General features: G+C 36.6%; 2 protein-coding genes and 1 long non-coding RNA gene across 5 annotated transcripts; 2 read left to right on the top strand and 1 right to left on the bottom strand.

The window, feature by feature from the left end:
- Positions 1 to 1,245: 1,245 nt before the first annotated feature.
- nell3 (NELL (neural EGFL like) family member 3) lies at positions 1,246 to 11,599 on the bottom strand. The gene is made up of 5 exons (XM_087309073.1): positions 11,515 to 11,599; positions 10,773 to 11,347; positions 5,962 to 6,515; positions 3,485 to 3,551; positions 1,246 to 3,397 (listed from the first exon to the last, which is right to left on the bottom strand). Exons 1-5 carry the CDS (start codon positions 11,568 to 11,570, stop codon positions 1,869 to 1,871), a joined length of 2,781 nt encoding a protein of 926 aa, XP_087165199.1. The 5' UTR covers positions 11,571 to 11,599; the 3' UTR covers positions 1,246 to 1,868.
- LOC147830985 (uncharacterized) lies at positions 10,856 to 16,299 on the top strand. The gene is made up of 2 exons (XR_015524727.1): positions 10,856 to 11,562; positions 15,839 to 16,299. It is a non-coding gene; the product is annotated as an uncharacterized LOC147830985 (long non-coding RNA).
- Positions 16,300 to 17,704: 1,405 nt separating this feature from the next.
- si:ch211-37e10.1 lies at positions 17,705 to 26,526 on the top strand. 3 transcript variants are annotated; one of them, XM_087309074.1, is made up of 16 exons: positions 17,705 to 18,243; positions 18,476 to 18,833; positions 20,266 to 20,385; positions 20,918 to 21,165; positions 21,242 to 21,298; positions 21,616 to 21,681; positions 21,919 to 21,987; positions 22,077 to 22,124; positions 22,230 to 22,349; positions 22,543 to 22,713; positions 22,974 to 23,272; positions 23,379 to 23,698; positions 23,907 to 24,082; positions 24,214 to 24,386; positions 25,417 to 25,631; positions 26,053 to 26,526. In XM_087309074.1, exons 2-16 carry the CDS (start codon positions 18,644 to 18,646, stop codon positions 26,304 to 26,306), a joined length of 2,526 nt encoding a protein of 841 aa, XP_087165200.1. In that variant the 5' UTR covers positions 17,705 to 18,243; positions 18,476 to 18,643; the 3' UTR covers positions 26,307 to 26,526. The 3 variants fall into 3 exon arrangements, with proteins under 3 accessions (XP_087165200.1, XP_087165201.1, XP_087165202.1); XM_087309075.1 differs by having other exon boundaries at positions 17,943 to 18,833; XM_087309076.1 differs by lacking the exon at positions 17,705 to 18,243 and having other exon boundaries at positions 18,515 to 18,833; positions 20,266 to 20,300.
- Positions 26,527 to 27,445: the final 919 nt, after the last annotated feature.

Here is a 27,445-nt window from a genome sequence, read left to right as displayed (position 1 = left end):
TATGTATTTATTATATATTTTTTTTGCTTCTCTTAATTATGCTCTTTTAAAATAATAATATTTTCCTCAAACGTATACATTTTTGGACAGTTATCGTAAGTTATTTTGCAATCCAGGCTCATTCTGAAAACGTAGTCCCATGGACGTTTCTGGAGGCTGCGAAATACGTCCGGGGAGGTACATATTTGTGCAGATTTTGTTTTTGTGAATTCGCGAGAGGCCGATGTGTGCGCTTTTTTGCATCTCAAATTTCTCTCGCGAGTGCCGTTCCCATCCACGCTGTTCTCGCGTAAACCCACCAGAGGCCTTTGTCGATTGACCATCTGTCTGAATGACTTAACGGCCGAATGGCAGACCGGGCGACCGGCCAATCAAATGAGCCACCCTTCTCCTTCCCTAAACCCAACCAATTTTATCAATTGACCCACCCGTTTGCTCACTTCCCTAAACCCAACAGACCATTTACAAAAGCCATCCAGAAAAAGAAAAGCCCTCGTCTGATTTTTACCACATTCTCACCCTGTCATTCACTTGTTCATTTTATTTTTTAGATTCGGTTTTTGTCTTACTTGATTTCTGGAATCTCTTTTCACCGGACTCGAACCCGGTCGTCGTCATCGTTCTCAACTCCTCTCTGCACCTCAAGTCTGCCGACGTACACGACAAGCTAACAGGACAAACTGGTTGCGGCGGGAAAGCCCTCCACATGGAGGTAAGCGGTCAGCCGGTAAGCGCGAAAAGGAATGGCGTCATACCGCCCCGTAGTGTTCGCTTAAATAAATTGAATGCAGCCATACGTACCTCCAGCTACATAATTTGCAGTCTCCAGAAACATCCATGGGACTACGTTTTCAGAATGAGCCTTGTTGTTATTTTGTTAGATAAGCTCCAGATTTGGATTCCTTACTGACTAATCTTATGCATATGCACAAATATAATATTGTAAAGCCTCCAATAGAAAATATTACTTTAAATAAGAGATTTGTGAGGGGCGTACTGTATATATGGTGAATAACAATAGACTTTTACAGGATTCCCCGCATGACGCTGCAATTTTTATGTTTTGTTTTACATCACTGCAGATCTTTTAAGGTTTTTTTTTTCGCACCAGTGTTGAACATTAAAGTTTTTGTTACATCTAATGTTGATGAATAATGTTTATGACATTGCTTTTACGTCATGTGTGGTACATGGTGGTGTTTGGTAATGGTGTGAATGAAACAGAGCCCCTTCTGTATATCAGTGTTTTGTTTTGTTTTTGTATTGATTTTGGATGAGTATTGGTCAATTGTATGACTTTCTCATCACCACATTCTTTAAGGTTATGTTTTTTGTTTATGTAACAAAGATACAATGTGAAGATTTAAGTACTTCAAAACATCAGGGAATCAACAATACAAATTAATTAAATGTGGTAGTTTATGTAAAGTTTGGCAACTACAGCTGCCTTTTTTTTGTACATTTTTTTGGATATTTTCAGCATTCAGCAGCGCGACACTAATGGTTTTGTCCATAGTAAATGTGCACCCTGATCTGATATAGAAGACACTGGAGAACAAAGTTGTTTTTACAGTTTTCATGGTGCACAAAAGAGTTCTTGGAGCTTCATATTACAGTTGAACCACTGACGTCACATGGAATGTTTTGACAATGTTTTTGGGTCCTTTCAAGGTCTTGTAACCATTGCTGTCAATAGAGGACGAGATAGCTCCAAGAATGAATCTAAAATACCTTCATTTGTATTCTGATGAAGAGTGTCAGGGGGTTGGAACAACATCAGGTTGAATAATTAATAGCATAGTTTTCATTTCTGGGTGAACTAACCCTTTACATAATCCTTCCATATATAACTGTTTCTACTTTGTATGTTATGATGCCATCCAAAGAATGGAGATGTTGGTCCCACTCTCATGGGTAATCTGGTTGATTCGTCCACGAACACAGTCTAGGGAAACATAGATGGCAGTGCCATTCTGAACATCGAAGGAAGTTCTCAGCCCTACGCTGGCCCACTCACTGCCTTCAGGCATATGTCCACCCACTTGCTGGCTCAATGGTGTAGGCTGACCTCCATCCATACTCTGCCGGTAAAGGGTCAGCTTTACCACATTGCAGGAATGAATCAGTTTTAGGTTGAGGGCTACACTGACTGTCCCAACCTCAGTAAACAAAAAGTTCCTATGAGCATATGGCTCACTTGATGCAGCTAACCGCATTTGCTCGGTATTTGGACTCATTTGCCTGAAGAACAGGGGTTTGTTTCGAACTGCCCCAGTGGGTAGACCTGTTCTAGAGACAGTGGCCGTGAATGTGGAGGACACTGTGGTAGGGATCCAGATCAAGCTCAGCATACTAATACCAGAGCTATCGCCAAAGTAACGGACATTGCACTGAGATGGAGCGACAATCTCAAAATTGAGCCAGTCTTCACTGTCTACCCTTGTGGCTCCAGAAAGAGTGATAGAGGTGTCCCTGTAGTTAACACCAGACTTGAAAGAGCGCAATATCTCCTGGTTAGTGCCATTTCGGCTGACATATGCAATCAGTGAGAAACCTTCTCGAACACATGTGTGGCCCATGGAATAGACAGCCTGTTGGAGCACAAATTTCACCACACCGCTCTCCATGAAGCGCACCCCACGGCTGTCATGAGTCAGTGACACAATGTAGGGATCAGAGACAGTGGAAATACGGAAAGTTGGACGGTAGTTACTCTGGTAATGGGCTGCTGTGGACATCTGAGCAGTCATGGCCACAGCACCAGTGTCATGGGAAAGCCAGAGCAAGCTGAACGAAGCACCTCCAAGCTCGTAGACTTGGATATCTTTACTCTGATTGCAGTATTGGTTAGGACTCTTCAGAACTAGTGTAAGATTCTGATTTGGTTCCACTTCGGCTGCAGCACTTACAGTCACACCCTGGAAGAACTTTCGTTCAGGTTGCTCAATTCGAACCCCGCTTAGATCGTGTCCTTCCTCTTCACTACCGTTTATTCGTATCCCAACCTGGAGAAAGTTCCTGCAGCTGTGCTTTAGTGCAAAGTTGTAATCTATCCAGACAAGTCCATGTTGTTGGAGGTTGAGGTAATCATCATGGTTAATCAGTAGGTTGTTTCCTTCTTTGCCACGGATTTTAAGCTGTAGCCCTGGGTAGATGGAGGTACTCCTCAGTTTAATTGGTGGTATGATAATTGAAGCAGCCCAAGACAATGAGAGCATGTTCTCAGACACACTTCCACATACAGCATCACTGGTGGAGGTGCAGGGAACGGCAACCGGCTCACCATCGCAATCTGAACAAGCCTGGCACTCCTGAAGTTCTTGATTGTAGAAGTACTCAAGACCACACAGTCCTGTGGAAATCTCCCTCTCTGAGACACCAAGACAACGAAACCCTCCTGAAAAAAGAATAAGAAATATGGTAAATACCAAAATACTACTAGAGGACACACACTGAAGAGGTGTAAAGTTTTAATTTAGCTTACCTGGAGTATTGAGACATTTTACTCGCTCTCCACACAAGCTTGGTAATTCTAGGCACTCATCCCTGTCCTGTTGATAGATATAAGTTATTTGTTATATAAGACAAACTAAAGGCTCATGAACAATGGGACAATTTTTGATTGCGCCTATTGTCAGTGTATTTTGAGATATTGTTTGCCATACATGTCCAAGCAATTTTCATTGCTGATGAGCAGAATGAATGTGTAAAATCACTCCCTGCAATTAGATAATTCTTAGTGAAAAATTTACAGAAATACACTGTACACAAGGTGCCGGTGCGCAACTTCTAAACCTCATAATTTTTTTCCAACACAGGCTCATTATGAAAACGTAGTCCTGTATACATTTCTGGAGATCGCGAATTATGCAGCCAGAGGTACGCATGGCTGCATTTCGTCTTTAAAATTAACAATACGGGGCAATATGATGACGCTAATGGCTTCTATTTATTTTCACGCTGCACACCAGCTCACGTTTACCTCAGTGTGGAAGGTTTTAAGTTTGTCCAGTGGCTCGCCACGTACATTGGAGAACTTGACATGCAGAGTGGAGTCGACGGCAATGACTGGGTACAGGTCTGGTGAATAACCATTCCAGAAAGCAGGTAAAACAAAAGGCAAAAAATCAAATAAACCAGTAAATAAAAGGGTGACAATGTGGTAAGATCTGAAAACATGGTAGAAATAAGGTGGCAGCGAGGGCTTTTCTTTTTTTCTGGATTGCTTTTGAAAACACTATCGGTTGGGTATAAGGAAGGAGGTGGGTGCTGGTTAATCGACTCTTTTGAAAACACTATTGGTTGGGTTTGGGTGGAGGAGTCAGTCGACAGTGGCCAGTGGTGGATTTACACAAGAAGAGCAGGCATGAATGGCATTCTGAAGATTTGACATCTGAATAAACGTACACAGCCACCTCTTGCAGACTTGTAAAAAGGAAAACTACAAAAAAAAAAACTTCTTCTGGGGGGTATTTTGCTTTCTCCAGAATTGTATATCTGGGACGTACAGTATCTAAAATAAGCCTGGGTTGTTTTTTCTTGTGCATTTATTGGATAGGGGTTTCTACTCCTGTTTAATCTCATCTGCTACAGCACAAAAATGTCTGGTCAAAGTTTTTGAAAACATATTTAAAGCCACGACAAAATAAAATAATGACACCATCTAATCCTTTTTGATCAGCAATCGCAATGTGAGCACCACTAAACTGTTTTACTATAACCTCAGCAACTCTAGGCAAGTGAACAAAAGCGTGTCGGCCGTGCATTTATTTTGTAATAAAATTAGTTAGTGCTAATGTTGCATTGTTAGTGAAACAAGCACATGTTGACCATACATTTGTTTTGCACTAAAATTAGTCAGTACTACTTTTCCAATTGTATTGTTTTACCTGAAATACTGTATATTGCAAATTGTGGCATGTTGCATGCTGTGTTGTATTGATGACGTCACCAGCTGCTAGTCGACTCTCAAGTAGTTCAACCCCTAGTGCACTCTTACTGGCACGCTTATTTACAAAGTTTTAAATGTCGGCAATAAGCACCAGAGAAAACTGTCCCATTGTGCACAACCTGTAAACATTAAGACGTATAATAACTTTATCAGTGATGGGTCGGTCTTAAATGATTCTTTCATTTTGAACAAATCTTTTATGTGACTCGAGAACAATGAGGGCTCTGGGAGTGATTCGCCCATTCGTGCATGCGCACATTTGTGCATGTGGAGAAGGTTAGTTAATTTTTTGAGTCCTCTTGGGTTTGAGTCGTTCGTCATCATGTGAAAGACAGGAGCCAATCCTATGCAGTCAGAGCCAGAAATATATTTGACCCCTTCATCGTTCGAGTCCTTGGTTTGAGTTGTTCACTCATCACATGAGAGACAGAAGCCAATCATATGCATTTAGAGCTGGAAAAAAGATTTGATCTGTTCATTTCTTGAGTCTTCGATTTTGAGTCATCTCTCTTTACATGCTGTCACGTGATGAATGAACGACTCAAAAACCCAAATACTCAAAAGGTGAACTAATCATGGGTATGGCTCAGTCTGTACGCATGGGTTAAGCTTATATGGGACTGTCAGCTTCAGGTGAATGAACGACTCAAATTTGAAGACAAGCCAGATGAGCACAGCTAATCATAGATAAAACATCAGGTAAACAATAAGGCATTAATTTCTTTTTCTTAGCATAGTAGCATTGCATTGTACAGTAGTTTTTCTAGTTATAACTTGTTTGTAGTGTGATCAATGTTTGCGCTAGTTATAGATGTGTTTGGAAGCATCTTGTAACATTTGAATGTTATTTTGGCAAGTTGAACGAATTGATCGAAATGACTCGAAAAAATATCAGTTCATCTCGATGAACGAGACTCAAAGGTCGGAGTCAGTAAAATGATCCAAACTTCCCAACAACTAAACTTTATCAGGTCTTTACTGAAATAACATGTGTTAAATGCAGTTGTCACCTGGCACATCCTATCAGCGGTGGGCGAGCACTGTGACACCAGAAAGAATCCAGGTGGACACACGGTGCACTTTTCACACTGTGGTTGATCCTTCTGGAAGTCGCAGAATTCTTCAGGCCCACATATCGTTTGGCAGCCCAACAATGGGTGCCCTGAATCCCCAACAACATTCATCACCTTGGCGTCCACATCAACCTTATGCACGGCATAAGATTTTTGCAGATGACTCCGTGCTTGGTTCTGAAGACTCGTCAGGTGACTTTCGAAATAGCTTTGCAGTTCTCCCTGCAGGCCTTGGAAAGAGACTTGCTTGATGGTGTCAGAAAGCAGACCGTACTGAACTTTCACCACATCCATCTGCTCAAACATGCGACGCTGCTGGTCGAGGATCTCTCGCTGCTGGGAGAGAAGGGTCTCCTGCTGGTCCACCAGCCTCTTCTGCAGATCACGAATCACCCCTTGCTGAGCTCTCAAAGCCTCCACGAGCTTCTCTTGTCCCTTCGCCAGCTGTAGATGTAGGATAAGTGCATCCTCTGCAGGTACTTCATTCTCTCCTTGTAAAAGAAGGAAACAAACAAGATTAAGGGGTTATAATCCAACAAGAACGGTTTAAAATGTTTCTTTAGGACTTACACTGGTCCTATCAACCTTATACAGTGGGGGAAATAAGTAGGTAAGGTAATGACCAAAGACATCCATTTATGAAAAGAAAACAAAACTAATTAGTTTACAAATTAAGTTATTTGTAATAAAATTTAATTACGCAGGGGGGGAAGTATTGAACACATGAAGAAAGGAAGGTGTAGAAAGGAAGTGAAAGCCCAGACAGCAGCTGAAATTTCTCAGTAGTTATTCAGCAACCCTCTGCCCTTCATCATTGGAAATGCTTCAGTCAAACATCTACATTAGCAGGAGGATGAAGATGAAACCAACTCAGGCTCATTCTGATTACGTAACCCTATATACATTTCTGGAGAAAGCAAAATACATCCCAGGAGCTACGTTTTTTTTTGCAGTTTTTGTTTTTGGAAATCCAGCAGAGGGTGCTGTGTATGATTATTGAAATCTCAAATTTCTCTCACGAGTGCCATTCGCATCTGTTGTTCTCACATAAATCCACCTTCCCTAAACCCAACCAATAGTATTTTGAAAAGCACCTATTGACCCGCCCACCCCCTTCCCTAAACACAACCACATTGTTTTGAAAAGCAGTCCAGAAAAAGAAAAGCCCCATTTTTACCACGTTCTTAAATGTTACCACATTATCACCCTGTTATTTACTTGTTTATTTGATATTTTTAGCTTCTGTTTTTGTCTTACCTGCTTTCTGGAACTATTTCTTACTTAAACCCAGTCAGCACGGTTAACTCTGCTCTACATCTCAAGTCCACTGACGTACGTGTCGAGCTACTGGAAAAACTGGTAACAGCAGGGAAAGCCGTCTACACACAGGTAAGCGATCAGCTGGTTAGCGAGATAAGGAACTGCATCATACCGCCCCGTATCGCTTATTTGAAAGAAAATGATCTCCAGAAACGTATAAGGAGCTTTGTTTTCAGAATGAGCCATTGTTGGATGAAACCGAGGTGGACATTTCAGCAAGACAATGATCCAAAACACAGCCATGGAAACTCTCAGATGCTTTCAGAGAAAGAAAATCAAGCAGTGGAATGGCCCAGCCAATCACCTGATTTAAATCCAATAGAAAATTCAAAATAAAGCTCCGGTTTTATAGACGAGACCCACAGAAGCATCAAGATTTTTACACTCTGTTGAAGTCTGTGAAAAGCTTACACCTGAGCAGTGCATGTGACTTCATTCTCCATATGAGAGGCGTCTTTAAGCTGCCAAAACAGCCTTTTATATAAGGTATTAAATACAGTAGTTAAGTACTTTCTCCTTAAGTCATTCCTTTGCTATTACACATTATTAATTTTTCAGGGGGGTGGGGGTGTTTTGTTGTATTTTAATATTTGCATTGTTTGAGTTTTTACCAAAATCTGGTTCAATTCCATGTCAACAGCTCCTTTAGACATATTATTCCCATTTAAAAAACATGACATGTTCAATACTTATCACCCCCCCCCCACACACACACACACACACACACACACACACACTGTGTTTCAGAACAGATCAACTGGAATATTTGAGATAATGCATCTACTATAAACTGATGTCAATTACATTCTGAACAAGTAATTAAATAGAAATAAAGTCAACAACTTTCAGATATGTGAAAGTCAAAGTGATTGCACTGCAAATTTCTAAACCAAGCACTTACTTCTAAGCTACAACTATTTCAGTCACATGGAAATGGATCAAAGTAGTCTGCAATTTCTTGACAGTTGACTGCCAGCGCTTCTGCAGCTCTAAAACTCTCGGTGTAGCCAAGCAGATGTGTATGTTTGCAATAATAGTTCCCGGGCCAGCTGTTAAATTCTTCTGCTCATTGATCTTTGGAAATACCAGCGCTCATGTGAAAATCAAATAAGGTATGAGTTTTATGAAGCCTGATCGCTTGTGTACTCCTCAATCCGGAGGCGTGCATCTCATATTGGTCAAGGACCACAGAGAGAATTCCGTTGTGTTAATAAATTTACTCAGAAGTCTCACGCAAACCAGAATAAGGTTTGTCCTTTAGGGATAAATTGATTTCCTCTGTTCAGGTTTGGTCAGAGTACCAAACATTTTTTTTAAAGTTCTATGTAACAGCAGACAATGACTGTAACAAACAGAAGTGTGAAAAAACCAAGGTACAGTGATAGTATGCTGGCCTGATTCTGGAATTACAGTACTACAGGGTTTTTTTCTGGAATTAAAGAGTGTTGTATTATATTAATATGATCACATATTGTGTTACATATTGTGTTATGATCACATGATGTGTTGTATGATATTACATCTATCAAATCCTACTACTGAAATTGTGCAGCATCTACATGACCATTGCTTTTCTTAGCAGTGTGGAAAATATAACCCTTTATTTAAAAGTGTCCTTGTAGCACAAAATTAGTTATGTTACTATTTATACTATAGTTAATATTTATATATAAAGATTTTACTGAAGATTTGCACCATGTTTATTTGGACTTATTTTTTATTTGTTCATTGTAAGTGGTGTTGTTTATGGTATCTGAACATATATTATTTGGGGAAAAAAGTCCAACTTGCTTGAGTGTTCTGTTGTTTTGTAACAATCCTTCTGTTTAGTTCATTCCCAGAACTTTTGGGCATATACATTGTCAGTAAATAAAATGTACTAGTTTTGAACGCCTTGGAATAACAATAAAATAACTTGCTTAGGGAATGGTGGATGTAGACAAAATGCATGTTGGATTTACAAAACATCCTAGCATAACTTTCTAAAGAAACAAAATCAAACTTCAAGAGATTTTGTTTGTAATAACTAGAAAAAGACACTTTTTTATTGTTTTTCCTAATATTCTAGAAACTTTTCTGTCTGTTTACATGTATTTGAACCAAAAAACTATTTTAGATTGGACTATTAAATAATACAGATTGAAGCGTCAGGTTCTCCTGTTTAAAATGATATATGACACTTGAGGCTGATTGCTAAAAAATAAAACTGCTTTTAAAAATAATAATAATATAGGTCCATTGGGTACCCAGAAAATAGGTCTTTATGTGTTAAATGAATAGTTACATATTAACAAGGACACCTTAAAATAAACTGTATCCCAAAACTTTTATTCATATTCTGAAGGGTTTTTAAATGTAATAAACTTTGCCTGTTGTGATGAGATGATTAAGCATTCAGATCTTAGCACTGAACGAAAACTCCATCATTGTGAATTTTAAGTGGATTAATCTGAACACTTCTGATTGGTCTTTCATGAACAAACATAAATATGAACTGGACTGTTTTCCATTTTGATGTGATTACAGCTTTGACTATTGCTGAGGGTGGTCTTGCTGCAGTTTAAGGGTGTAGCACATCTAGCAAACTCGTAGAACTGGGCTTGTAATTGTCAGAGAAGTGTGAGATGAAACGCAAGATGATTATTGGGTTGTCTGGAGGGGCTTTGTGAATTTTGTTATAGTTGTAACATCATTGGTGAAATCATTGGGTAATTTGTAATTATTTTGTAATAAATAACAAAATAAAAATTTACAATTATTTGCTAAATTGCTCGTTCATTCATTTTCCTTAGGCTTGGTCACTTTATTTATCAGGGGTTGCCACAGCAGAATGAACCGCCTTACTAAATTGTTAAATGTACTAAAAATAATAACATGGTATTACCATAAACAAACCACATAATAATACTGTAGCAATTATTGATGTGTTTTTATTGTTATTTATTACTTATTTTATTTGGCATAAGTGGTGGGCCTAAATATTGGTAATATTTCACATTTTTTAAATAAAGCAAACTTACTATACTCCTATTTTAAACTGAGAAAAAAAGGCTGGTAACATCATTTCAAGTGTTAACTACTGGCTAATTACCTACTTTTTATTAAGACATCGGCTGTTTAGTATAAAGTGTGTGACCTTATTCTACATCCATAATCATATCCAACAGCTAAACCCCACCATTAACTTACTAACTATTAATAAGCAGCAAATTAGTAGTTTACTGAGCTAGAATTCTTAGCTATTATAGTGCTGATTAAAATGAAGTGTGACCCAAAAAAGTAGTATAAAAACAATTTGGGTTGGATGTCTTTTTCAATAAAGTCAAACAATACAAAAGCCTACTCTGTTTGCGTAAGCGTTACACCAGTTTTGAAACCAGAGACATCCATTCAAGAGCAGAACAGCTGGAACCACAGTTTCACTTCACCTGGTTTGATGTCACAAGTGAGCTGAACTCCCAGAGGAGCCCCGGACTCTGATGCAGGATATCCAATGTCCGGAAATTCCCCCAGAAACTGAGCGGCTCTGTCTGCCACATGGACGAGGGGAGGTTGGCTCGTCCCGGGCACACACCCTTCTCCAGCACAGGGTCTGCGTATCCTCAGAGGCAGACGGCACTCAATTCCTTTACATTCACCGGTGTCGTTATTTACATGATCTGGTCTAACGCAATCTGCGCACACAGGAACAAAACCTCCAGGCACGCGCGTCTGGACGCTTTCCCTTGTCTGGTCTCCAGACCGCCCGCGCTGGGACAAAAGCGTTGCGTGATTTTCTGATGGAAAGCTTGAGTGAGGATGGTGTTGATTTATTGATCTACCATGTGTCGTCGGGTTGTGTTGTCGCGACGGTTTGTGCGTTCTATGCCCCGGACAGTGTGATCCGGAGCAGGGTCTGGCGTCTCCAGAGTCTCCCGAGCGCGCGGAGCGGAACGCGCATAACACATAAATCATCAGCAGCAGCGTCTTTCTCAATGATGGCATTGTTCGTTCATTTATCCACCTAAAAGTGAGAATAACAATGTTGTTTGTGCTGGAAAAAATGGTTGATTGAAGCTGCACGCAGAAAGTTTTGCAAAAGCACAGATAATAAAGTCCTTCATAATTTAATCCACCCTTACTCGAAAGATGATGTGCATGTGTAAGTGAGCAGAACCCAAATGACTTTACCTGCAGCTGTCTTCTGTTGGAATGTCAGGGAAATATAAACAGCGGGAGGTGAGCATCTCTACTTCACTGCAATGTGTGTGTGTGTGTGTGTGTATGTGTGTGTGCCTCTCCAAACACTTCTGAAGGAGAAAATGTTGTGGGCTGTGTTCTAAAAACTAGCGAGTACCCTATCTAGGGAACATTTTGACAGCATAAGCATGAGCACAATATTTCTGTCCTAACTTTTTTGGACATTAACGATGCTTGCTTGCGAAACATATTTGTATGCATTTTAATCATCCACCAACATTTATGTAATTGCTTGAGGGATGTAAGCAGCTATTTATGTCTCACATGATGCCGTTTGGGTTTATTAAAATAAATGATAAATAATGACCAAAAGTTAATTAGTTAAGTTAGTTTTTAGTTATGAATTTTATTTTCTATTATACATAATTTCTCTTCAGTTTTTAAACAAACTTTGCGCACATATATATATATATATATATATATATATATATATATATATATATATATATATATATATATATATATATATATATATATATATATATATATATATCTAAAACAAATGGATGTGCCAATTTCGGTCCACTTCATGTTCTATAATGCACTTTATATGTATATTATAATAAATGTATGTGTATGCATTACGATATGTATTCATATAATGTCCAGAAATAATTCTCATGAGACCTGTAATGCCTAGTAATTCTTCACCAGTAACGTTCTAAACACTTCTGTGTCTGCTGTCTAGATAGACACTTGTTTAGTTTGAACACACAGCCTGTATGTGGCATTCCAAAGACCTAATTAGCATCAGGTTTCCCCAACCTGAGTTTAACCCCTCACTCTCCCCTTCTTTCATCTGTTTTTCATCCTTTGATGTTTATTTCCCCTTTTCATTTAGTGCACTATGTTACACAGTGTTCGACTTGACACTTTTAACACCAAATTACAAAGTTACTCATGAGTTATCGTTAAAAAAAGGCTAGTCTAGACCTCCTCCTGTGAAAAAGGTGCACTTCAGCATACTATTTAAAATCGAGCACTTTATGACTTTAATGAAGTGCAAAATTAATATATGTAGTTAATTGCATGTCATTTACAGTAAAATTAAAATGTATTGTACTTGAAATAATGTATACACACAGACACATACAAACAGAGAGAGAGAGAGAGAGAGAGAGAGAGAGAGACAACAATTAGTCAAAGTAACTTGATTCACTTGGGACGCAAGTAAATCTATGTTTATTGACACCAGAATAATAAAGGGACTAAGCCGGAAAGAAAATGGATGAATGAATGTTGAATTTGAAATCTGAATAAGTGTACTGCTAAATGTACTGACAACCCCTAAAATATACATTTTGTTGAAATGTGAATGTCATAAAAATAACCAAACCACTAAAAAAACACTTAAAGGAGACATTTTATGCAAAAATCACTTTTATAAGGGGTTTAAACACAGTTGTGAGGTAACAGTCTGTGATTATAGCCAGCGTCTAATGGTAAAATGTGTTAATTGAATTTTTTTATAATCACACTTCATAAAAAACAGTCGGCAAAAACACTTTGACTAACATTCTCCTTTTGTTAGTGTAATCAGAGGGGAAAAGTCCTGCCCACTAGTGACAACCTCTCCCTCATTAGCATAGGAGGTTAATCATGTTTTTGAATGTCGCTATGCTGACACAAGCATTTGTAGCTCCGCACTCTTATGAAAAGAGCCCAATCTCATTTGAATTTAAAGCAACAGGCACCTAAATGGCACAATTAAGGTCAAAGCCTAAAACGGTCAGTTTCAAAAACATTATTTGTAGGGTACTCTGAACGGAAACTTCACATACACACTCTGACTCTAGAGACATTAGAGACTTGTTTTAGTTCTTGTAAAAAGGGACACAATAAGTCTTTTTTAGGTGCTTTAAGAAACAATTTGATATAAGTCTCATTAAGCACACCTAATGGCCCGTTTCCACTGAGGGGTACGGTACGGTACGGTTCGGTACGCTTTTATAGCCGTTACCAGTGTCAAAAAGCATACCAAACCAAACCGTAACGTACCACTTTTCGGCACCCTTTTAAAAGGGTACCAAATGGGAGAAAAGGGTACTAAAAGGTGGAGCTACACGTGCAGCTGAACGCTGATTGGTTAGAGATACGTCATGAGCTCGTTGAACTACACAGAACGTAAACAAAGGAACCGCCATGGTTTTTTTTTTAAATACAAAGCTGAGACATTACATGGAAATACTACATGCATTTAATAACGAGCCATGGATGACCCGGACTCAAACAAACCTTGACGTCGTCTCGGTGAACAGACACAAAGCCAAGAAGAAAAATCTGCTGTGTTCTGTTGTTGCTTTACGAGTCCGTCTAAAAGTACGAGCGGTATTCGCTTTCTTCCAGGAGCTCTCGATCGCGTCTATATTTGATTTAACGAACTTCTTGAGCTCATGATAATAACGTGTGTGTGATTATTGAAGTGTTTCCGTCATCTGATTCATTCAGAAAAAAAGGACAAGCACGAGAGTGAAGCGGGAGTGAAACGCAGAAAAAAAAGAGAAGCCGTCAAAACACAGTAGGTTTCAGCAACCTGAATCATGATCAAACTGCTGTGTTTATCTTCGCCTTTTGGATTATTATAAACTGGGAATGACAAATTTACTCTTTAACAGAGTTTACATGTGCTGCTGAAGATTACAGACACAGATAAGAGGTTAGCTCTGACTGTGGGCTATATTGGATGTGTTTTGAGCTCAAATAAGTACTAAATGTTTGCTGTGTGTAAATTTTCTTTTATTAATAATATATCGGAGACTGTAAGGGGCGGTATGTGTTTATATATGTTGCATTTATGTATTTATTTTATATAATTACAGACGTTACAGTAGCCTATGTCATTGATCTGCAGTTATAATCAAATCATGTTCATAGAAAAGTTAGTAATAAACATTTATTAACAAGTATTTATGTGTAAAGCATCTGTTTTGTGAGAAGTGCAGCTCATTATGATATGTGAACGACCCGTACAGCTTTACTGTTGACATTTATTTGAGCGAGCATGACGTCGACTTAAATTTTGTCATACACCACGCCCACCAAAAGGGTACCCTTTGTGGTGGAAACGCAAGCCTGATAAAGGTGACCCGTACCGTACCGACCCGAACCGTGCCGTACTGTACCAGTCAGTGGAAACGAGGCATAAGTTGACTTTTATGTCATTTATATTATATTACCAGGGGGGAAAATGTCTTCCAATATTGGAATTTCCGTGCAGACAGAGTATTGAAAAGTTGTTTTAGGACCAGTGTCACCCTTGTTTGTGACCATGTCAGGTTTTCTTTTTAAGACAGACAGGCTTTTGATTGTTTAAACAGCTGTTGTCTGTCATTCAGAATCTGTCACGCAGAGGGAAAAGTCTTAAAGGGTCAAGGTTTATTTGTTAGAGTTTAGCCGGCCATGCTAGACACATATTTGGAGAGGAGAGACGGGAATCCAGAGCTGTTGGTGACATATGATTAAGGAGATTTTAATTGTATGTGTTCACCATATTAAGATCTTTAACTGTATGTAGTGTTGGTTTATTGGTATTATTTGACTTTATTGAATAAGACATAGGCGACGCGGTGGCACAGTAGGTAGTGCTGTTGCCTGACAGCTAGAAGGTTGCTGGTTTGAGCCTCGGCTGGGTCAGTTGGCATTTCTGTGTGGAGTTTGCAAGTTCTCCCCATGTGCTCCGGTTTTCCCCACAACTCCAAAGACATGCGGTACAGGTGAATTGGGTAAGCTAAATTGTCCGTAGTGTGAGTGTGAATGGATGTTTCCCAATGATGGGTTGCGTCTGAAAGTTGCGTAAAAATGTGCTGGATAAGTTGCCGGTTCATTCCGCTGTGGATACCTCAGATTAATAAAGGGACTAAGCCTAAGTATGACATTAAATTTGCATATAATGTGGAATTTGAAGATTGGATATCTGTTTAGATACACATTTTTGTAGGCTACTAACACACTAAAAGGTAAAAAACATTCATTAGGATTTCACCAAGAATTTAACTCTCAAAGCTGATACTTAGTGCGCAGACACACTCTTTAGGTTTAAATTTTACTTAAATTACACATTTTAGCAAGGCATTTACATAACATACTTTGCTCTTCAGTTATATAGGTCATGAAACAAACAGTTTTTGTAATTTAGTAAAATCAAACAGATAAATTACAGGTTTCATGATGCTAAATAATGGTAGCAAATGTGACAGGTTTGGAGATATCTGCAAATATATTATGACTAGTCATATTCCTCTTTTGACTTCCATAGGCCTTTTTCACACTTCCTGGTTCCGGTAAGCGAAGCAGTGTACCACAACATCCGGTTTCAATGCGACGGAGCAAGAAAGAATGGCAGGGTCATCTCATCGCTGTGATTGCTGAATTCCCAGCTGCTCCAACTATAAAACGACACTCTTACTTTAATGACCACGATCTCCCAAAAGACGAAGGACAGGGAAAATAATGGATGACAATATTAAAGGGGGTTGAATGCCGTTTCAAGTTATATGCGGGAGTACATTCTTATGCTGTATACACTTCAAAGCGGAGATTATTATGTTTCATTAAAAACTGATGGTCTATGGTTTATTTTGATGAGTAATTATAATATAGACAAAACTCCAGTTAAGCTATCTGCCTTCCACAAACAAGTGCTCATCATGGTCATTAATCTATAAGCATGATTTATCCCTACATTGTTGTTATTTTGAAATAGACAGTTCATACAAATGCAAATCTCTTTTTTTTTTTATTGGTTTGACAGCAAAATTATTTGTTTAGTCAGTTATATAATAAAGATGGTAAACTTTTCTTACAATGAAGTCCTTTATTACAAAATCTCAATAACCCAGCAAGTTTTCAACTGTTATTGGTTCAATTCCTGCAGAGATGTTATTCATTCATGTTATTTAGAGGTATTAATAAGACCATCCTTCTGATGCATCGTCTTTTGATATTACTAAATCTTATGTCGGCAAATTTTGTTTTACTAAATACCAAGAGTAATGATAGAGCTATTCATACTCTTTTCCAAAAATAAATCATTACTGTAGCTTATATTCAATTTTATTATATGTCTTTATTAAAGTGTGAATTGAAGAAAAGCGTGGCTGTTACCACAGAAATATCATGTTAGAAATAGAATTAAAGAAATGTCCTATAAACTCATCCACAGGTTTTATCCAGCAAAACATTGTTTGCAAAAATTTAAAAGTGGGATTGATGTAAATTGTATTTTTGTAACGAATATGAGGAGACAGTTTTACACTTATTTTGGCATTGTACATAGTCAGCTTATGGGGTGAGCTGCAAAATGTATTAATAACGATTCTTTTGTGTTCAAAACCTCTTTCATTATGGATATATGTACATTTGGGCTTTACTTGATTATCCTAATCTAGAGGAAAATAATTTTATTTATTTAATTTGCTTATGTTGTTAACAAAATTGTACATTCAAAATGTAAATTTACTAATATGAAACCAGATTTTAAGGTATTGATGACTGAAATATGCTTGCATAATACCAGTATCAACTCGACCCACTTTACTTTTGTGTGAACTCGACCATGTATTTTATTATTACATATGTTATAGTACATTTTGTATTGTAAAATGTTATTTGCTGTTCTTTAACTAAATAAAAAAAAGAATATTATCCACGAGTAAGAGCTAACGTGTTTCCAGACTTGAGAAAACCTCACGAGCATTAAACAACCTGTAATGCATTAACCGATAGCAACTCGCCATTCACTATATCTGACTCTGAATAAAAAGGAAGGAAGGGGTTAGCACAGTTTACAGACGGGACTACTGACATAAAACTCATCCTGCTGGATGTTAAATAGCCAGGTTAATCTTGTTTACGAATGGCTTGAATGAGCAGATTTTATGCTGTTGGCTGTGCACTTTACTGGAACCTGACGTTGCAAACGCTGCGTGTAAGACACGTTTTCTGCACAAACTCTGCAAATCGGTATCATCTTTTAAATGCTGTTTTATTAAGGCAGTTTTACACATTCACCGAACAACATCTTCCTGTCCAAATTATGGCAAAGTTGACCGTGAGAAAGTCATCCGCTGTCCCGAAGCTGTCATGTCTCTGCGACTCCTAGCGAACCCGGAAATATCGATGCACTGCTTCAAAGGGCGCTTCCGGTGTTCAATTCCGCTGAGAAAAAGGTCTATTGAAAAATATTTGCAGAGATCTCTAAATGAATTTCGACTAGTCACAATTGTAATTAGAGATATCTATAACTGAGTTTTTACTAGTCATAATTACACTAGCGGCAAAAAAATCCCGGTAAACTGAGCCCACGTGACGAATGACATCAAACCATCCAGCGCGGCGCATGGAGCGGATTGGTTCAATGTGCTTCATCATTAGATACTAGTACTTATTCATTAGATACTAGTACTTATTCATTAGATACTAGTACTTATTAGATACTAGTACTTATTAAATAGATACTAGTATCTAATAAGTACTAGTATCTAATAAGTACTAGTATCAAATAAATAAGTACTAGTATCTAATGAATAAGTACTAGTATCTAATGAATAAGTACTAGTATCTAATGAATAAGTACTAGTAACTATTTAATAAGTACTAGTAACTATTTAATAAGTACTAGTAACTATTTAATACGTACTAGTATCTAATGAATACGTACTAGTATCTAATAAATAAGTACTAGTAACTATTTAATAAGTACTAGTATCTAATGAATAAGTACTAGTATCTAATGAATAAGTACTAGTATCTAATGAATAAGTACTAGTAACTATTTAATAAGTACTAGTATCTATTTAATAAGTACTAGTAACTATTTAATACGTACTAGTATCTAATGAATACGTACTAGTATCTAATAAATAAGTACTAGTAACTATTTAATAAGTACTAGTATCTAATGAATAAGTACTAGTATCTAATGAATAAGTACTAGTATCTAATGATGAAGCACATTGAACCAATCCTCTCCATGCGCCGCGCTTGATTGTTTGATGTCATTCGTCACGTGGGCTCAGTTTACCGGGATTTTTTTGCCGCTATTGTAACGTTAAGGACATGGATGACGGGCTACAGCGATGATTTAGTATCGCCGGAAAATAATGTGCAACGTACTGTAGCCGTGTTTGACAGAATGTATAATACATTACAACGTGCCAGACGCGAATTAACAGATACCACTTCAAATGGTACTACAAACATTTTGACTGCGACGAGAACACTCTTCAGGAGACGCAGAAGTCAAGTTCAAGGTAAGCCTGAGTAATTTAAGTAGTCAAAGTATTTAAGTAGATTGTTTTAAAAGTGCATGCAGGAGGGGCAGATGAGATATTGATTTCCCTCATTTTTCCTGTTTCAAAACGGGATATAGCCCTCACATAGGTAATGTATTAGCATTTAGAGACAGGAGAAAAAAAAAATTTCAAACCTTCAAATCATTTTAACACGAAATGTTTGAGTTTTTATCGTAAGGAAATTACGATATTTATTGCGTGATTAATGGAGTAATGGTATAGACAGAAGTACCTCGACGCCCGCTTCATTTCTACAACACCTCACCAGTTATGAATTCGCAATTAGTCCAATATTCGTTTTTCACAATTGCTTTGCTACAAATTTCATAACCCTGATATCAATTTTCAAAACTCTAGACATACAACTCTAAAAAACCGTCACTACTTTTTTTTGTCACGTTCTCTATATAACGTTATGGTATCACACATATATGATACACATACATATACTGTGTGTGTGTGTGGGTGTTCATACAGCCATATATGGACACTTATATAAATTATAGGTAATATATTTGTAGGTAGAAGATGTAGGTAATATATATTTGTGTAACATATATCAGACTTTCTTGATTATAGTAATGCCAAGAATGAAACATTCTATGTATAAAGTGGTACATGGAACAGAGAAACCATATATAAGGAATAAAGTTCAATAAGGATGAAATCTATAGATAATGAGGTCCAGTTGGTCATCTTTTGTGGTAACTGCTGTTATTTGATCTATCCTGAAACTAAATTAAACTAAATTAAGTAAATGAATACATGGTTAGTTCAAATTTAATGTGTGAGTGGCATTTTAAAATAGGATCAATTTGATGTTTAATTGTATTCTATTGAAAAGGTAATTTTAGTTCAATAAACACAATATCTTTGGCTCGTGTGTTTTGTATCCAAGCATTTTAAAAAAAGTGTAAACATTTTGTAAAAATTTTACATTTTTGCAATGGTCGTGAATTTTGTGTATAGAGTTTTGAAAAGTAAAACCAGGGTAACGACATTTGTGGCAAAACGATTGTAAAAACTAAAAGTGTACATCAGAAATCTTATTCCAGAACATGTTTTGTCTTATTCTGAATTACTTTCATCATTGATGTGCTTCAAATAAGGGTTTTGGATTATTTTAGACTGGGCGTTTGCACATCAATTTAGCGTAATTTGTCGCACTGTACAACAATAATTACAGTGGCTTTTGCATTATTTTAAGGGGTAGGTTTAAGGGCTAAAGTGTTCTTCTGCAAGACACATGCACTTATGTCTATTTACCACTATAGCATCAAACCTTAGGTAAGTTACTTAAGTGATTTCAATGAATCATACATTTAAATAACAAATTATATATAAAATGACTAAAGACATTAAATCTTGTTAATACAATCTCTGATTAAAGGCACATCCACAAGAAGAGGACGTTCAACCTGGCAGGTGGGCCTCTTTCTCCTCCCAGGACCAGACATTCAGCAACTTCCATCTGTGTCTGAACGGCATGTGCTTACAAATAATGGATTAGGTTTGTCATTCACATTTAAGCTATGGGATAGTTCACTGTAGTGTACCACAATTATAATAAATAGCCTAATCCTGCCACACTGAGTTTGTTTTACTCAAGTGTGTTATCATTAATGTAGTGAAATTCTTACTGGCAGGTAATCATGGGGCATTCAAGCCTGTATTCATTCATTCATTAGCCTGTACTCAAGCCAGTGCATGCAAACTTGTGAGAATCACATTGTTTGTTTATAGGTAGGCTAAATACTACACATATCCTATACATTGTTAATGTACAGCACAAATAGCCATTTATGGTTCCTGCTTGTCTTGAGGACACTAAATGTGGATTAATGTATCAAGACTGTTTGTGTCTTACACTGATTACAGTTGTATGAGCCATTTGGGCTGATAAAGTATAAATACTAATTCACTAGAAAGTAAGAAGACAAGCATTTTTATCAACATTTTACATCCCATCTATTACTATCAGTGCCAACTTGTCTGTAATACTGAGGAGAAATGCTAATTTTATTTACAAAATATTTTTCAAGGAATTCCAGCGAAGGAGGTAGCAGATTGCCAACTGTCCACAATCGATTTAAACTGGAGCCTGGCAGATGTGAATAATTTCGTTTGTCAGAGCTTCCCTATGATTAGTTTAAACCTGGTGGGTTTTGAGTTGGCAAAAGTAAACAGGGTGAAAAAAATCCAGAAGCTACAAGCAAGCTGTGTGAGAGATCTGAAGAAGGCTGTGGGAAAAAGCAGACTTTATGTTGTCCCTCGTGCTGAAGTGGGCCAGGTACAGTATAATTTAAGAGAGTCAGAATTGGTGTATTTAAAATCACTGTCACATTTCCATGATGCTGTCTCTACAGCCAATCCCCTTGCCTCTAAATCAACCATCCACAGGACCTAACTTTGAAACAACAGAGGTAATTTAAGTAGTTTCAGTTGCTTCTTTTTACAGAATGAATAAAAAACAAAGTAATATTGTAATATTATTTTGTAATATTAGCCTTTTTTATGTTATTCTTTTACTGAAAAACTAAACACAAAACTGGTCAAACGACCAGTGACTTTTTTTGGCAATCATTAAATTATATAATTCTTTAATTTTGCATGTTTTCATTACTATTTGGTTGCTGTATTTTAGGTAAATTATTACAGTTCTTCAATTTCACTGTAGTTAAAGACCGTTAAATGGTATATTTCTATTCACTGTAAGATTTTCTTGATATTGTGTTTATAGACAAGTGACTTGCCTCTGAGTGAACCAATCACAGGGCCTCAACCTGAAACGACAAATGAATTAGAGGTGATGTAAAACGTATTTCATTGTAGTAATTTTATGTACTCAGAGAAAATAAAAAATATATAACATGAAAATTTAGATAACCATGGCCTGAAAACTTGTTTTCATAACTACGTGGAAATTTTATGGAAACTACTGCAACAATGCACAAATTGTATAGAGAGAGATAATGTGAGATAATTAATGTTGTTGCATAAATATTATGATTTTAAACATTTTTATACTAAAATGTCTTCACAGGAGTGGAGAGCTATAAGGCATCAACAAGACCAAGAGTATGAGCAATCACTGAGAGCGGATCAGGAAAAGGTATGTCTTTTAACATTCTTCAAAAGTGTTTCTATATGGAAAATAGAACCCAAAATATTACTGACAGATGCCGATTCATGTATTGGCAGGATCGGAGGACAGAAGAAATATCTCAATATGAAGAGAGGCGCCTTAAGGTACATAAAAATTTTCGACGTGCTTTTACTCAGGAAGGTGCTTCTTTTTAAAGTCTCATGCACGTGCACCAATGTTTTTCAAAATAACATTTGTCTGTCTCACAGATAATACAGGAAAGACTCATGAGGACAAATGAAGAACCAGCTGATGGCATACCACTAAAATTTACTTTCCCAGATGGCACAATGAAAATTAGACGGTTCCAAGTATTTGATCAAATACAGGTAAAACCGTTGAATGACTCTATGTTGAGTGTTATGTGTTCCTAAATTGTTAAAAAAATTTAATTACTATTTTGTAAATGCACATAGTTGATGTTATTAATGGTTTACAGTATAGTAGCATATATGATAACCTTGAATGTAGTAAGTACACTTAAATGATGTGCTTTCTGCTTTCTTGTGTTTTTGTTTTTAGGCACTGTTTGACTTTGTGGGAACACATTCCTCAGCCACAGAGTATTTTTACATAAAGGAAGCTACATCAGCTGTATCAATATCTAGCACAGTTCCCGGCACTCTTCTGGATCATTACTTGAATGCCCCATTGAACATTCATGTTCGATGGATGGAGATGGAAGATGTACAAGTAAATAAATTCCTATATGAAAATTTTAATTATTTTAACTTAATGAAATACTTTTGTAGGACTTCAGAAAATACAAACAAAGTAGGTCTTGAATCAGTTACCATATTTTTTTCAGTAAAAGCATGATGGCTTTTCAGATAATACTACTGTATCATCTTTCCATATTAATTACAAAATAAAACAACTTCATCTTACATAGATACTTAGATACCAATGCTTTTATAATTGTTTTAATATGAAATATTTCTTTTTTTTTTCAGGCCCTTTTCCACCAGCAGAATTCAGTTCTTTTGCCAAGTCCAGATGAACTTGAGACTAGCGAGGTTCAAGATGACCTTGAAACAGTGGAATCTGTGACTCCAGACGAAATTCACAGTCAAGATGACATGGAAATCATGGATTCTGGTTCTCGAGAAGAAATGTACTCAAATCACAGAGAAAATGTCTCTGAAACAGTGGATTCTGGACCAGAAATATATAACAACTACAATAATATAATGCCAGACAATGATTTACCTGAGCCAGATGACCAAGATCATCAAGATGGTTCTGAAGTTATGTAAGTAACTATTATATTTTGTGACTGTTGCTTTGTGATCTTTTACGTGATCTTTTAGTTGTATATGAAAACTTTATTTTGATTGCTTGTCTACTTAATGGCTCAGGTATTTGGAAGACTTTGTCGGTTCTACAGAGGATATACTTTTGGAGCTTGGGAAAGAAATAAACTACAACTTAAGCTGCAGATTCAACATTAATCGAAAAAATCTACTAGATGGTGCATTCAGAGCATTTGGACGAAAATCCTATGATCCCTTCAAAAGAATTTCTGTCCGATTTTCTGATGAATGTGGAAATTTTGAAGAGGGTGTGGATTTGGGAGGCCCACGGAGGGAGTTCCTTAGCTTGGTCTTAGAAGAAATTGAAAAATCTTCAATGCTTGCGGGCCCAGATGGATGCAAAAACCTTGCTCTTGACTCTGTTGGTGCGCACATTTATTTGATCTTTGTCAATCAAACAGAAATGTATTTCAATACTTCCACTGATTCATATGGTATTTTCAATTCACAAGTTTAAATTTAAACTGAAATGTCAAAATATGCTGAAGTTGAGATTTTTTAGCTGGTAGTGATGCTGTTGTGGTTCATCCTCTTTTTCACATTGTTGTAATAATTGTGACTTTTCCACTTCAGCTGTCAGACAAGACAGATACTATCTTGTTGGAAAAGCTATAGCTGTCAGCATGGTTCACGGGGGACCATCTCCAGGATTCTTTTCACCCACTTTGTTTGAATGCATCAGTAATGGACAAGTCTCACCCACGATAGAAGATGTAAATGACTTGGACTTGCAAGCTAAAATCAAAAAGGTATTGTATATTTATAAAACTAGTTATTTCCTCAACTACACTTTTTTTATAAAAATCTTTTGAATCAAATTAAAATGTCACTATTTCCATAGTAATTGTTTAAAATGCATGTACGGATTTTTACCCCTTAGATTTCACTTGCTGCAACCATGGAGGAGTTGTGTGAGGCAACAGAGTGTATGAGTGAATACCTGGCAAATGCAGGATGCCTTCGAGCTGTAAAATGCCTAAAAGACAAAGATCTGCTTTTACAAGACATCCTAATGTTCCAAGTCGTGAACAGACTTCATGGTCCACTTGAACGGTAAGAATGAAATATGATTACATGTAGAATAGTCTGTATTAAAATAGTAGAGTGCTATGGGTGGTATGCAATTCCAAATTTGGCAGCAGTTAATTTGTGCTCTTGTTTTCTTGGATCACTGCAGTCATTAGTAAATATATTATATTATAATAGGGTTGTCAAGCTAATAGATAAATAAAACTGAAAAATTGTTTGGGATTAAAATAATTATTTTGAACATAGTAACCCAGTGCAGTAATGCACAGTCAGTCTGTCATTATTTCAGCAATATGTACATTACAAGTTCAATTAAGGTTCCTGAATTAAAGTCCCTCTTCACAATGTACATGCAAATTAACATATAGTTAAAAATGAGTTATAATTAGGCCCACACGGAATCTGCACGCGCAAAATTCATCAGATTTTCTGCAGATTGTTAGCCCATCATTAATTCTATTTATTTACTTGAGTAAATGTGTGTAAATCTATATTTATTCAGTTTTTAAATTAATTACAGTAATATTATTGACTAATATGAAAATGTTCATCTGATTTGTATACAATGCAGTTTGTACAGTAATATTTTATGTCTTTTAGTAGAAATATTATATTAGAGACTTGCTTTGTTTACCAAATAAAGTGAATCTAATTGTATTTGCACTTTAAACAGTAAATACAAGTTAAAAAGATATTTTTTATTTCATATATTAAGGTTTTAGTTATGATACTCCCAAAATAATTCAGCAGAAATCCACAGGTTTTTTACCAAAATTCTCTGCAGAAATAGCAAAAACGTCCACAGATTTCGTCTGGCCCTAGTTTTAATTAAGGCTCCTGAATTAAAATCCCGCTTATCACAATGTACATAAAGAAAATATATATATACTTAAAATGTGTTATTTTGTACCATTTTTATTTTTTCCCCATTTTATAATGACTAACAGATTCTTTATCCCATTAGAATATATTTTTTGTTTGTATAAGCCACTTATAACACTTTTCCAACAGCTTTTTGTAGCGTTTAAAACGTTTTTTTTTTTTGTTCTTGAAGACTTAAGGAGGGCTTGAGGACTCTAGAACTGTTGGAGGCTGTTGTTAAACACAAAGAAGCCTTCAGGCCCCTTTTTTGCAGCCCACCACAGCCACTTACAGCAGATGCCCTCGATCAGTTATTCGATATTCGTTACTCCACTGTTGGAAGTAACAAGCGGGCAGAGGAAAACACCACAGTGGCATTCTGGAGGGACTACCTTATAGATGTAGAAGGTAAGTAATGGTTTCTTGTATTTACTCCAAAAAAATGAATTTCTAAATTACTTTGGCTTAGTTTATTTAGTAATTAGGCTTTAAAATAGGCATGAATTATGAGAGCATTGCTACCCAACAGTATTATTCCTCATTTTTTGTATTTGTGCTAAAGTAGGGGTGTCCAAATTCTGTCCTGGAGGGCTGATATCTTGCAGAGTTTAGCTCCAAACTTGCTTAAACACACTTGCTTGGAAGATACTAGCATGCCTAGTAAGACATTGATTAGGTGGTTTGAGTGTTTAGTCAGGGTACGAGCTAAATTCCGCAGGATGACGATCCTCCGGGACCAGGATTGCACACCCCTGATGTAATTACTAAGCCTTTTCATATTTATATAATTATTAATTTATTTATTCATTAATTTATTCTTTTTTTACAGAGGGCACCTCTAGCTGCACGCTACAGAAAATTCTTACATTTGCAACTGGATGCAGTGCTCTTCCTGCAATAGGATTAAAGCCACAGCCATCAATTGAGTTCTTGCACCCCATGGACACTTCTGAGAGAGAGAAGTTTCCAACTGCAAACACATGCATCAACTGTTTGCGCCTTCCTTTGCACAAAAACTATGAAATGTTTAAGTCTAATATGGACTTTGGCATTTGCAACACTCAAGGGTTTGGTCAAGAGTAGTATGAGAAATATTTGAAGGGCTACTTTGTTGACAAGTTTGTTGTCTTAGATTTCAGTATACATTCTGCAAAGTAATGAAGAGTTTAGAAAAAGTTTAGAAAAAAAACTGAAATATTAAATATCAGTAATAAGTTTTATGTTGAAGAAGTCTTACTCTGTTCTTAATACAGAAAAAATGTTTTAAAATGGTTTAAAATAAAAAGTGCAAAGTGTTTTGAAATGTTGACTTTTTTAATAGAATGACATACACAACATACAAAAAAAACTACAGTAAAACAACAATATAAAACATGCTAGATATTTTGTTTATGTTTTTAATGACTGTTTGTTAGCTGAATGGAAGTTAAAAAAAACCTGACAAAAGATAATGCCTCAGCAGTCAGTAAACAAATATTCTAAAGCTTTGGTTCTAAAAAAAAAAAAAGGAAAATCAGTCAAACACACTACAGAAACAAACTAGCAAGCTAGTTTAAATACATTTTTCACTCTGTCAGTCTCAGTCTATGGGAAGTTTCATTACAGCAAATTTGATATTTCAATTTTAGGTCTGCAGTGCTCTCTAACACTGAGTTATTGGACATAAACGGCAGGGAACTGGTCATTCAATTTAACTGGGAAACTGAATTCCATGTTGTGCCCGAAGTGTTTCTAAATTCTGCTCTCTAAATCTATCATCATCAAATACATGGTTGATAGAGGTGCTATCTACTCCCATGTTTGTCAGCATGCCATCTTTCCAGATCTGTTAGCGTGTCCGGTTGTCCTTAGAGGGTGATAATTCTGTACTTCATGAAACCTGCTCAGTCTACTTTGTATTTCAGGTAAGTAAACTAGCTAAAGAGAAAGTTTATGAATGTCATTTTCAGGATCTAGGGTGCAATATGAATAAAAGTATGGGTAAAAATCTCACCTGTTGTAAGTCAGGGAGAACTATGTGAATGCACTACACCTTTTAAAATCATAAATTACAGTAGGGTGAATTACTGTCAATGTTTTTCTATAATATTTGTTTACTGCACAAATGTGAATGAATATATTGGTTAAATCTCACCTTACAGTAGGGTGAATTACTGTAAATACTCAAAATTCAAAGATATTTGCGTACCTTATATTTATATGAATAGATATATGAATAAATC

This window comes from Danio rerio, chromosome 24, assembly GCF_052040795.2.
Source record: "Danio rerio strain M-AB ecotype USA chromosome 24, GRCz13ab, whole genome shotgun sequence".
Taxonomy (NCBI): domain Eukaryota; kingdom Metazoa; phylum Chordata; class Actinopteri; order Cypriniformes; family Danionidae; genus Danio; species Danio rerio.
Note: the sequence above shows the minus strand (reverse complement) of the source record. Positions and strands in the feature narration are given on the sequence as shown.